The sequence below is a fragment of the Mytilus galloprovincialis genome, chromosome 12 (genome assembly GCF_965363235.1).
Source record: "Mytilus galloprovincialis chromosome 12, xbMytGall1.hap1.1, whole genome shotgun sequence".
In the NCBI taxonomy this organism is placed as follows: domain Eukaryota; kingdom Metazoa; phylum Mollusca; class Bivalvia; order Mytilida; family Mytilidae; genus Mytilus; species Mytilus galloprovincialis.
Window position 1 is genome coordinate 19,619,742 of NC_134849.1, and position 12,753 is coordinate 19,632,494.

At 30.8% G+C, this 12,753-nt stretch overlaps 1 protein-coding gene across 1 annotated transcript; it reads left to right on the plus strand.

The window, feature by feature from the left end:
• The first annotated feature begins 201 nt into the window (after positions 1–201).
• On the plus strand, positions 202–3,258 carry LOC143055057 (uncharacterized). Its single transcript, XM_076228202.1, has 3 exons — positions 202–544; positions 1,642–1,806; positions 2,455–3,258. Exons 1-3 carry the CDS (start codon positions 283–285, stop codon positions 2,808–2,810), a joined length of 783 nt encoding a protein of 260 aa, XP_076084317.1. The 5' UTR covers positions 202–282; the 3' UTR covers positions 2,811–3,258.
• Positions 3,259–12,753: the final 9,495 nt, after the last annotated feature.

Below are 12,753 nucleotides of genomic sequence, written 5' to 3' on the forward strand. Positions count from 1 at the left end.
AAAAGAAAAACAGGTATATCTAGATACAAAGACACGTTAAGAGCTTTTTGACTTAAAAGGATCCAAAAAGAATAGTAAAATGTATAAAGGGTCATATTTGGTTGATTTTTTTTAATATATATATTTTTTCAAATTTAATCTCTTTGATCGTTCACACTACCACTAAGAATATTACGTATGCAGTTTTTTGTAACTTGTTTCCAACAGAAACTACGGTCATCTGACTTTAAATACATATGTAAACTGCAGAGCCTGGATATTCAGAAGACTGGGCATAACATAATGGGTAAATTTTTAAAATCATTTCTGAAAGTGTGTCTTGCCGTAATTTCAATAGTAAATGTGATTATTTTTACTGTTTCAATTGTGATTTCGATTATATCTCTAAATCCAGGAGTGAAATGGAATGAATATTTTGATGAAATTTCGCCTGGATTTTATTGCTATTATTTTCATACATTGTGGACAAGTTTAGATGCAAATGCGTATGAGGGGAAAGCGTATTCCGGAATCTACGCCAAAATATTGAATCCCCATCATGATGGTAGGTTGATTTTTTTATTTCTATTTTTAATTATACGGGACATTAGAAATTATAGTGCCGCATTATTTTATAATTTGTTTATTTTTTTGTGTTCTGAAAATCAAATTGTTTTCCTTCAATATTTGGACAAGAACCTTAACTGAAATTAAAACAAAACTATAGTATAAGTATATAGTAAAATAACAAATATCACGAACTTAAATTCAGATTTAAAACCCGAAAAGTCCTTTATTAAATTGCGACCTCAAAACCTCAAACACTTAAAAACAACTGGCATAGCTAAATATCTTACTTGTATAATAATTTCACTTTTATTAAAAGATTCAGCGAATGAAACATATCACTGAATAGGCGGACAGATTTTGATATACAAGCGTATTTTACTTAAAAACATTTGGAATGCTTTTTTAATAATCGTAAATATATGTAATGGCACGTCTGCCAATTGATTGAAGATATTTAATTTTCAAGCATCTAATTTTGATAACTTTGAATATAACTGTATCTGTCAGACATTTTTAAATTCTGTCTATACCAGTCTAATGATGTCGTCGTAAGATGAGTCTGACCAAAAGCTGAAACATATCAATAAATGAATAACAACTGTCATGTTCCTGACTTGGTACAGACATTTATACGATTTGGTAATGTTGATCATTGGATTAAACATGTTTTAGTTTTATTTCAACTAGTAGAAAATCATCTTGGTCTCTTTTCAATCTGTGTAGTCTTTTTTTTTAGAACAGACTGAATTTTTAACGTTTGCATGTTTTAGTGGATAAAAACATAATTCAACATTTGACTTTAATATTAGTTAATTTTGAAAGTGTGGTAGCCAATCAACCATATCTACACAATAAAAACACATAAAATTATGTATTAGAACAAAATGTTATTTAAGAATGTGATGCAAAATATTTTTTTTAATCTACAGTGAATTTTAAAAAGAATTCGAAATATCAAATCATCACGAATTATGAGATACACGCTAGAACAAAATATACTATCAAATACTAACAGGAGCAAATAAGTTATGTCTATAATTGTTGATGTTTTCGGTAGGGAATACTTCTTTCAAAATTATTTTTTGATTTCAGAAACTTGGAAGATTCCAATAAAGAATGGACTACATAAAACAATTGGTTTGAACTCTGGAGGTTTACTTCTGCTCTTAATAGGAATAACATTGCATTTTGTTACTAAACAGAAAATGTTTACCATTGTTGTTGACATAGGTGCTGTTGGACTAGGCATAACAGGGGGTATGTGTTGAGGAATCATTTCACATCATTGCAAGGACCAGTTATTAATTTTTGTTCGCGTAATTGTTCAGTTACTATCATTTATCGCAAATCATTGTTCATTGGTCAACAGTTACTATAGTTTTCGTGTTTTCTGTTTCTCCGATACGATACGTAATTTATTTACAGTTTATATAGAATGACTGTAAAGTGTTCATGTCTACCTTATTAAAATGATGATTTTGACTTTCACGTAATTGGTTAATAATTTTATGTTTATAGAATGATTGTCAAGCGTGCATGTCCCTCTAACAGGGTTTTATAGACCTTGGCATATTTATTCATGATGATAGTGCTCAATGTATGCAATATTTTTGTTTTTAAATACATTGTTTTCAAAGAGTTTAAACATGAAATTCAATCATTTATTTCATAAATCAGGCAAGATATTTTACTGCGTTTAACTACTCTTTTATTGGTATAATACTTTAATAGATAAGCTCAAAACTTTTTTAAATGATTAAGTGTTACCATCTAAAATGGTATGTTCACAATTTTGTAGATAACCTATAGTGAAATCTACGCAATATACAGTATTCGCGAAAATAAAACTGTTTCCAGTATATATATCCTGCATATAAAATAATTCTTGTAAATTATCTTTTACAGGATGCTTATGTTTAAAAGCAATCAACGATTACGGACATGGAATACCAGGTGCTATTGCAAAACGATCTAGACCGTACTATTTCCCTGAAAAAGAGAACATGGAAATAGGTTATAATCTCGCTAAATACAGTGCCTTAATGACGATCATCGCATCTGCTTTAACTGTAGCATTTATTGGTCTGTATATTCCATTTGGAGAAGGGAAATGGATTTGGCAAAAGAAAACAAATGTTCAACCGGATACAGAGCGAAAAGATCCTCCAAAAACAAACATTGAAAGTGTAACGAAAACAAAAGACCAACGAAGAAAGATCGAAGGGAAAATGATCAAAGTTAAGGAATGTAGAAGCAAATAAACTGTATTTTTTGCGTATGGCTTTTTTCTACTTTTTTAAACGACTGGTTTTATTCTAAAACTAGTGGACAAAAAAGCCACATTAATTTGTAATGTGTTATCATTTTTGATATGAGCGTCACTGATGAGTCTTATTTGGACGACACACGCGTCTGGCGTAATAAATTCTAATCCTGGTACCTGGTAATTACTATCATAATGATATATTGTACATGTTAAGATGATTCGTATAGTAATGGAACTTTATCTCAACTTTGATGAAAACTTTGACTGCGAACCATCTTGGTTGAACTGAACAGTTTCAAACAGAGACAAACAATTATACAAATTTGTCTTAGGATTGTATTATAATATTGCAATCAGGCTAATTAAATCCAGTTAAAATCATATAATCCTAATAAAAATGAATATAGTTTTAATAGTGCCTCTCTTAAAATGTTTCATTTCGATTATTTAGAAGTGTCTAAGGTTAGCAATACACTGTTAAAGATCGTATTCTTACATTTCTATGCAGTCTGTACATGAGTCTTATTAAAATTTTATCGTTGATTTATTGTAATTTTTTAGTGTTACATTTCTTTATTTAAAATAATTCATTATTGATAATGTATCTATCCACAATAAATTCGAAAACATATGTACAGGTACATTTAAATACGATCCACAGGATAGTTGGATATTGCACTCTGACATATGCCAGAACATAACGATGTTGGATTATGATATTGACAGTAATAAGACTTAAGACTTAAACTGCACAAACAACAACAATACAATATATATAAATTAAAGACATCGGTAACAAATACAGTTACTTTTAAAAATATCAAAGAACTCCAACAGCAAACTTCAATATACAATATCGGTATTATCACAGGACTTCAAATATTTCAATGTAGGGGTTGATTTAAAGTATATATGTAAGTTAGCAATGAATTCGGCTGTTAAATTTGATAGATGCTTTTTGTGCTCCTTTGTTAAATATTTGTTTGTTTTGCGATTGTGACACAGTGATGACTGCTATACCAATATATTAGGACAATGATACCTATTATGTCTGTTTTGTTCACGCATCGTTGTAAAGATAATGGAATTTGATGCAACTGTCATACAAGTTAGAGGTTTAGCTCTATAAAACCAGGTTCAATCCACCAATTTCTATTTTTTGTTATTTTTATATTCGGAATGACGAACTGAGCTACTGCGCTGGTGCTATTTTGTAAAATGACAGTCGACTAGAAGAATATAACCAAGTACGAATCATCAAATAAAAGTTATAAAAGGATATGTGGTACGATTGCTGATGAGACAGCTATCTATCAACATTTAAATTTGTGGATGTAAACAATAACAGTACCAATGTTAATGCATCAGGTGCCAATTTTACAATTCATGTATTTTCTGTGAAACAAGGGAACACAATATTTCAAAACCAATATAAAATTGAAATATTGCAAACATAACACATATTTTGAAATTGGTCTATTTATATTGTCAGCTATGCATAAGGCTATGCTTGAGGGATTTATATTTCATTGTTTTAAAATTTTAGATTTTAAGTTTTGTGACATCACAAGGAATGAAAACAAATGACAGTAGGTTCACGTTGGCTTCTTATGTCGTGTTCAAATTGACCTAAACTTGGAGTTGTGTTAATGTTACTCACACGTAAACTAAACAAAATTACGATACCATTGATAAAACTCAATGTGTACATGTACTTTAAATCATGTTTTGTCTAGACGATAGTCAATGTAGGCCTTGCGTAGACTTAGTGTATACAAAACTAGACATTTAGAACATTAATTCTACCATGTATAATTTAGTAAAAAAATAATGTGTAACATAGATTTAAAGAAGAAACAATTTTTAAATAAAATTTATATTTATAACAATTATTGATAAAGTTCTTTACAGAAATATTTGTATTAACTTGATATATTTATTTGTTATAAACCACACATAACGTAGCTTTAGTAACCCCTTATCTAGACTCAAAGCATCATCATTTCCGAAAAAATAATTCATTTGAAAAATTCTTCCAGAATCGACTGGACGTACACAGAAATATTTGCCACTGGTCTTTACTGACTCAAACAACGATTCACTCATAAATGCATTACTAAAACAGTGTGGGGTAAAAAAAAATTGTTTGTCTAGTATCTCAGATCCGTTAAAATACACTTAGAAATATAAAAGAAATACCCCCTCTTTTTGCCAAATACCAACAAAAGAAAAAGAAACAAACAGAAAAGATAGAAATAAAGTGATCCTTAACATCTCAATCCTTTTCTTCAACTGTAAGCACCCTGATGCAGCCTACGTTTTTTATTGCGTAATCGACACCTTTTTAGTATCTTTAAACTACTGCAAATCATCAAAATGGCTTTCATAAAGGAGCAACCATAATATTTTACGCGAAAAAATCAACACCAACACCCCCTTCCCCTTTTGAAGTCAAATGGTCGTTCCATAACTGCTAGAAAACTTGTCCGAATAATTTGCATTCGGTTCTACGTAAACATTTTAATGACATATAGTTTACAAGTGTGAACAAATCTTATATACAGGTAATTAAACAAGGTGCATAGATGTGAGCAAATTTAATGTGAAACCAGTGTTCATTACATTAAACTAATTGTAAACATGTTTACTGTACACGGCGTTTGGTGTGAACACTGCCTAAGTCTTTGTTAATTCGTAAACACATTTAATGAGAATATGAACTAGGGCACAAAAGGTAAACATGAAGATCACACGTCTATTTTAACCTATTAAAGTTCATGTACTGTAACGTGGTTAAAGCCATTATATTTCTAATATTACATATACAATCTTTTGTAATATTATGTTGCTTCTACGGGTCCTTGTTCTGAAGGTTTCACAATTGTATTTCCAGCTTTGATAAGTATCACAACATTTGCCATATTAACGATGGCAGAAAAAAAGTAAAATGAGCATGCAATCGCTGAAAGGTAGAATCCTGTAGATATGTTATCTTTATCTGGGTATCCAGAATTCAGTGCGTCAAAAATTTCTGTCAAAATAGATTGGTAGTGTTTCTGGAAGTTATCTAACGTTAATGCTAACAGTACACCTGAAAAATGTGAATACGTAACTATTGATATATATTAACCTCATACACAAATTGCTCGTTTATTAACGAATGTTCGTACAGTTACAGAATATATATACTTTAAACATTAGTACATACAACATGCAGATATTTAATACGTTCAGGTATTTCACATCTCATCTTTCGTGAGTGTATTCTAAACAATGCACAAAAATGTCGGCATTCACCACAAAAGATAAATAAACCTTTAGATAGACTTATTCAGAAGTGATATAGTTGCCATACTGTTGTCAGGTCATTAAAGATGGTTTTTTTTTCGGTAACACCATTGATTCTTTCATAGGGAATTTGCATTTGATATCAACATATTTATTTTAAAACCTTTGACCTTCCTTAATCTGGTATGCTTTTTAATGTTAGTTCATTTACATGTTTAGGAGTTTTGTGAGATGTCCATTTGCATTAAATTAATACACATTTTGTTTCGGGGCAAGCTGAAACCCGCCTTCGCATGCGGGATTTTCTCGCTGTGTTGAAGACCCATTGGTAGCCTTTGGTTGTTTTCTATCCTTTTGTCGGGTTGTTGTCTCTTCGACTCATTTCCCATTTCCATTCTCATTTTTATTTAACGATCATTTATATATATTAAAAGAAAGTTATCTCACAATCCCCCAAATACTTTACTTACTTTACTTTGATGTAATATTGCATTTAAACACATCTGATATTGTGACCATGCCTTCTGCCATACACATATTATTTATTTAAGTTGTAGAGATTATTTGATAAAAAAAATTGTAACGTCTTGTTTGAGTCTAAGTTTAAGTATAACATTTATGTCTGATATTCGCTGAAAAGCTTTTTGACGGTACATTGCATTTGATAATAAATATATAAAATTGATTATTCACTATAAATCGTAGAAGTACATCGATTTGTTGCAGCAAGCATATTCGAACGTTTACATCTAAATAACCAAATAACGTTCTGATGAAAGCAAATCCCCTGTTATATAATTAATACTTATTAATGCGTTAAAAAAAAATAGAGCACACGCATACTAAAAGCATATTCAAACTTATAAGTCGAAACAAGCTGAAAACATAAAACAACTAAATATTTGGAACTCGTGTTCTACGGGAAAGTAATCAGATCCTGTCCAACGTGTTGCACCGGTTGTATCTTGCAACAATCATGTATAAGATCAAAGATAAAAAGACATAAATTATCTTATTTTCAGTAATAATAGTAGCCATTTATCACGCTTTATTTGTATCAAAAGAAGATGATGGATCACAGGAACTAAATCAAAAGTATGGCTATGTTTACCTGAACAAACAGTTAGGACTGACGATGCTATCCTGCAACCATTCAGAACAATAGTCTTCTTCTCCAAAAATGGCACCAGACTTGCGGTTAAAAGTATGCATAACGACATAACTCCTAACACTAAGGACGTTATTATAAGAACTCTTGGCAACAGTCTCCATGCATCTGAATTTTTTTTTAGTTTGAATAAAATATTATGTAAATCAATTTATTTATTTGAATTTTAAAAGACTGTATTGATGGTATCCTTTTGACTGATCGTTTTGATAGGCTACTGCAAGAATAGACTAAAAAAAATACAGATTTCTTTTTATAATTTAACGATGTATAATCGAAGTCAAAAACAGTATTGAAAAAGGTATCTCAACTTTATAACTATTAGAATAGATGAATATGATTTTTTTCAGAAATTGCTTCAACATTTAATTTTTTAAAACCTCAAATGAATGAAATTCATCAAAGATAACACATTGCGATAAGCATGGAAGAGTTGCTAGAATTAAAAAGATTTGTCATTATTCTGTTTCGATCCTATTGAACCTTATTGAAAAGAGGAAAATCAGATCCAGTTTTAGATTACATAATTAATATAATTTAATAGGTATTGCATTTGATTTAAATGTTTCCTGCCAACAATCGTCCATATGAAAGTCTATTTCTATTATTTATTCTTAATTAAACATAATTTTGAAATATAATGCAACATTGATATATATTTAAGAAATGATTCATGGGGGCTTGAATATATCGTGATTTTACCACGGGTTGGCCCTTTATACAAATTTTTTACCCTGAGGGATGGCGAGATATCGGCATAATAGGACAACCCGTAATAAAGTCATAAAAAAATTTAAGCCCCCATGAATTATTTCGATTCTAATAGGAGAAATACAGCAAATATCTAGGTGGAGGCAAATATTTGCCGTTCCCGTATATAAACGAAATATTAAATTGGCGAAAAAAAAACGGAGCAAACTTAATTAGTGACATGCTTAAACAATTTACAATAACGTATTGAGATAGTTTTGGATGAATTTAAATGGTAATTTCCTTATTTGTCTTAATTGTATCAAAACATGTGGCTTATAACACATTTTTTGTTTACGTTTCCATGTTGTGATGATTTTCGGTTTCACAAGCGAGTATTTCCCCGTAAAATGCTAATGTTCTTAAGTTATCGCTCTATGACGTCTGGACGCTCATTCATAAAAAAGCATATGACGTGGGTGTACGATCGGAACAGCCCAGGCAATATATTCATATTTTACCACGGGTTTGTACTCAAAGCTTTTGAAGGACTTCATATTAGAATTATACATATTATCTTTAACCTAAGTAAAGTCTTATTTATAATATCTGCATGTTTCACTTTTGGTTTGACAATAGAGCAGCATTTGCAATTTCCATACATCAATGTCTGATGTCTCATTGAATCATATTTATTGATTCCAGTGAACGCTGGTATTACATGTAACACATTCAAGCATGTATATAACTGTTTGCCTACTAACAAAATCCTAATAGGTGAACCATAAATATTTCGTAATTGTATATTACATTATTTCCGTCTTAGTTGGTTTAATTGGTTTACTTTATATTACGTACTTACCGTCTTTACTTAGTTTGAAAACCTGCATGTGTGTTTGGTCTCTATATCCAGTCCATGCATCGTAACTGGTCCATAGGGTCTGGTAAGCATGCATATACCAAGTGGTCCCATAGTCTAATTCATTGTTGTAAAAGTTCCATTTAACGGATTTTGCAAGAGAAGCACCAGAAAGCGATAAAGCTATAAGTATTGAAATAGACGATATAACCAGAAGGGTATTGGGTATTAATAAACCTTTCATGACTTCTGACTTGCTGTCGTCTGAAAACAATGCAACCTAGAAATGATTACGCTGGCATATATGTATTTATACTAGTCTTTCTTGCAGATAAACAACATATTATGACAACGGAGAAAATATTTCTGATAAATTTATTTTAAAGATTAAATGTTTAAATTTGTCTTTTTGAATTAAATGTAAGTAAATGTTTACTGTCGTAATGAAAAGCGTAAAATATTACAAACGAGTCCACCTGATAACAAAACCTGGGAATCCTTTGGACATTCAGATCTTAAAACTGTAGAATTCTTTTGTTGTATACAACACAAGACGTGATAACTTTATTTTTGATTTAAAAAATTATTTTATTAAGATTAAATATTAAGTCGTTCCTAATCTTAACCCTCAGACTATTTTTTTTCAATGTGCAATATTTTATTTTGTCATTTTACATCGGTATGAGACGGGATAAAATATTACAAATTTGTATAGTAGAAACAAGGATTAATTCATCAGATTGATGCATAGCAGAAAAAACATCTTACAAAAAACAGACTTTTTCAGCCAATGCTGTCAACTACATGTATGATATTTTGATTGTTCATAATTCTATAGATCTACCCTTCAATCATAAATCACGATCCTTACAAATTTGCTCAGTTAAAAGATTGACTACATCGTGTTATTAATTATAACAAAGGTGTTTCTACAAACATCGCCAAAGTAAATGAGCATCTCTTCTCATGCAAAATCTTACTTTGTGAAAAATTACACTGATTCCCCCATTAAATGAATTTAAGATAATATTATCGTAGATACCAGACTTGTTTATCTACGACATATTGTTTAGGTGAATTGGTATTTCAGGAAACAGTCGTCGGTATTCCAAAGGGTAGTCATTGTGCACCATTGCTGGTATCAATATTATTTCACGCGCCTTTCAGATCAACTTAGTTCATCAATAACGACAGAGGCTAGTATTAAGTAAACAAAAATGTTTATTTTGTCTTGTATTCGGGGTTATTTTAACATTAATTCAAGAAAAAAACATTATATATGCAGTACATAGAAGGTTCTGAGCGACTTTTCGGTGTCCAGAGTGCTCTTTAACTTCGTATTTGATTTGGTCTTCATATGTTTTATTTCGAGCGTCCAGTATTTTGTAGACGGTAAATATTTCATGCGTGTCAAATTTTAAGCATGTTCGTTATGAGACGTTTTACGCGATTCCATTATAATGTATTAATTGTAGATTTTGTCTTGCTGGTTATTTTTTGACTATTTTATTTAAATACTATCTATCTATCATAATTATTAAGATACAAGGCAAATCAAAAAAGTTTGGTAAACCTCGTCATACAAATAAGGAGTTGACTGACGTTTTCAGCGATACGACTGATTTGTAAAACACGTGTAGCTGATCATTTTTGCATTTTCATTTTAATGAAGAGCTAGCGGAAATACCAAATGTGTCGTGTGGCATATGTATCATATTTTTTCATTTAATTTTGATCTTTTATTAACCTCAAACCTTTTGATATTAATAGTTATTGGTAATCAATATTTGGTTATAACACGTTCAACTTATTTGTTAGTCCCATATGGAAATATGCTAAATAAATTACTTAAAAGTAGAAAGCATATCTAAAATTCATGTTTTGAGGCTTGATTAACTTTTTTGAAATTTCATCTAATTAACCCTTCACTTTTTTTTAACCAAGAACATGAAATTAAAGAAAAAATGCACAATGTGAATAAGTATTGAAACAATAAAACAAATCTGAGCATGTTATGTTTTGTTCTTTATTATCTCAAAAAACAATTCCCGTTTTTTTTTTCTTTTTAAAGATTAGTCTCACTGACTAATATTATTTACAAAAGTTTCAAATGTTTAGATTAAAGAGTATCTGAGGAATGAAAATCCAGAAAAGCAATACCATTGCACGAAATTCAAAATTGTATTACTTTCATTATACACATTTTTTGTTTTCATTTCAATGTAGCATTAATCATATAAGACTATACATACATAAAAAAAATATATATTGGGTAATGAAATCAATATTTATAAGTCTTTTTCAATGTATGAATTTCACTTTTTTGTTGAAAATATGAGAGTTTTGTTCTACAGCTGATCAACTAAACAATTTTATTTCAACTATAGTTGCCTCCTTTACTAGATTGAGTACGAGCGGTTTAATGTTTTCACCTTAATGAAAAGATACCAAGTTGTATGTAAGCCAACATCTATTGAAGAATATAAGAACATAGAAAAAATGGTATATTTTATCACATGACTTTTTTATCAATATAAAACCTGAAATCTACCCATATTGTGTAGTTCAAATTTCTGCTAATATACATTGAGGAATAATTGGAGAGTTATTGAGAGCAGTTGTGAACAAAATTCTCAACGTTCTTACTGTGATGTGCATTGTGTCACTCTCCATTTCTATAGTGATGTTAGGAGTATCATTGGATCCTAAAGTTATATGGAATGAGTACACTCAACCTGTCTGGGGAATGGAAGTATATTATTTCAGCAATTTATTTTCAAGTCTTGATGTTGCGTCCTATGAAGGGACAAAGAACGGATATTCATGCGCCAGCATGTATATGCCAATACTGAATCCGCATTATGATGGTAATATTATCTCATAAATATGAATTTAATTATCAGAAACACTGTCAAAAACTAACTTGTTCTGGCTGTTCGATTACATCATTTAATGCAAATCTTGCACTTTTCATCAATCAATGTGGGAACGTTTTCTTCTCATCTCTTTTCATTACTTGTAGGAAAATTATACTTAAAAAGTGTTCAAGCTTTTCTTATCAATATTGGGGCTGCTTTAAAAAAAAACTGCAAAAATAAAAATGGAACAATTGACTCGTGTTACATGCATAATTAATTAAAAAATCAAGTTTAAGGCAAAGCATAACAAACAAACAATTTATGTGCAATTAACGGCCACAGTTCACTTTGAATGACGAGGTCTGACATGATAACAGAATGCCGACATGATTGATTTAACTGACAAATATGTGCACCATTGGTAGCGATGGATGCTCAAGTTCCTCCAGGTTAAATCCTAAAGAGAACGAGGGCAATGATCCCCAAATACGTCGGGTCTTATTCGCATCATCCCCTGTTGTCAGGGGAGTAAAGATTAACAATTTAACAATTTCTAGTTCATAAAACAGTTAAGCTCGAACTGGTACCAATTCAGAACCGGCCACTCAGGGTAGACATGAGATGGTCTCAACAGAACTTCCTGCGGTAACGCAGGAAAGTAAAAAACTGATATGATCCGACGTACAATACAGGAACGGATCATGACCCCTTAATCTTGCCACGTGAGTGAGTCTATACACACTCATTAAATACCCCCCTTTTTTTAACCCCTTGAAAACCATAAGAAATTCTATTCCAAATTAGACTTCCGGGAAACGGCGAATTTTTTGGGATGGTAGGAAAGTTTTAATACCCCCTTGTATGTTGTTCAAGTATATATCATAACCAATATCGGATAAGTGAGTTCCGTCATATCTATACAAGTTCATCTCTCGAGCTCGGATAGTAGGATGCTGAATAACACAGTGCCCATCATTCAAGGCATAATTGTTAATAGCCGAGTTTACTCGTTTTCGAGATCTTTCGATAGCTTTTCCATCTGTAGCACCGTGCCAATACCTTCGCATTAGCATTT

Coding starts and splice junctions, on each gene's coding strand:
- LOC143055057 (XM_076228202.1), top strand. CDS start 283: ATGGGTAAATTTTTAAAATCATTTCTGAAAGTGTGTCTTGCCGTAATT. Junction 545..1,641: donor ATTGAATCCCCATCATGATG/GTAGGTTGATTT, acceptor TTTTGATTTCAG/AAACTTGGAAGATTCCAATA. Junction 1,807..2,454: donor TGGACTAGGCATAACAGGGG/GTATGTGTTGAG, acceptor TATCTTTTACAG/GATGCTTATGTTTAAAAGCA.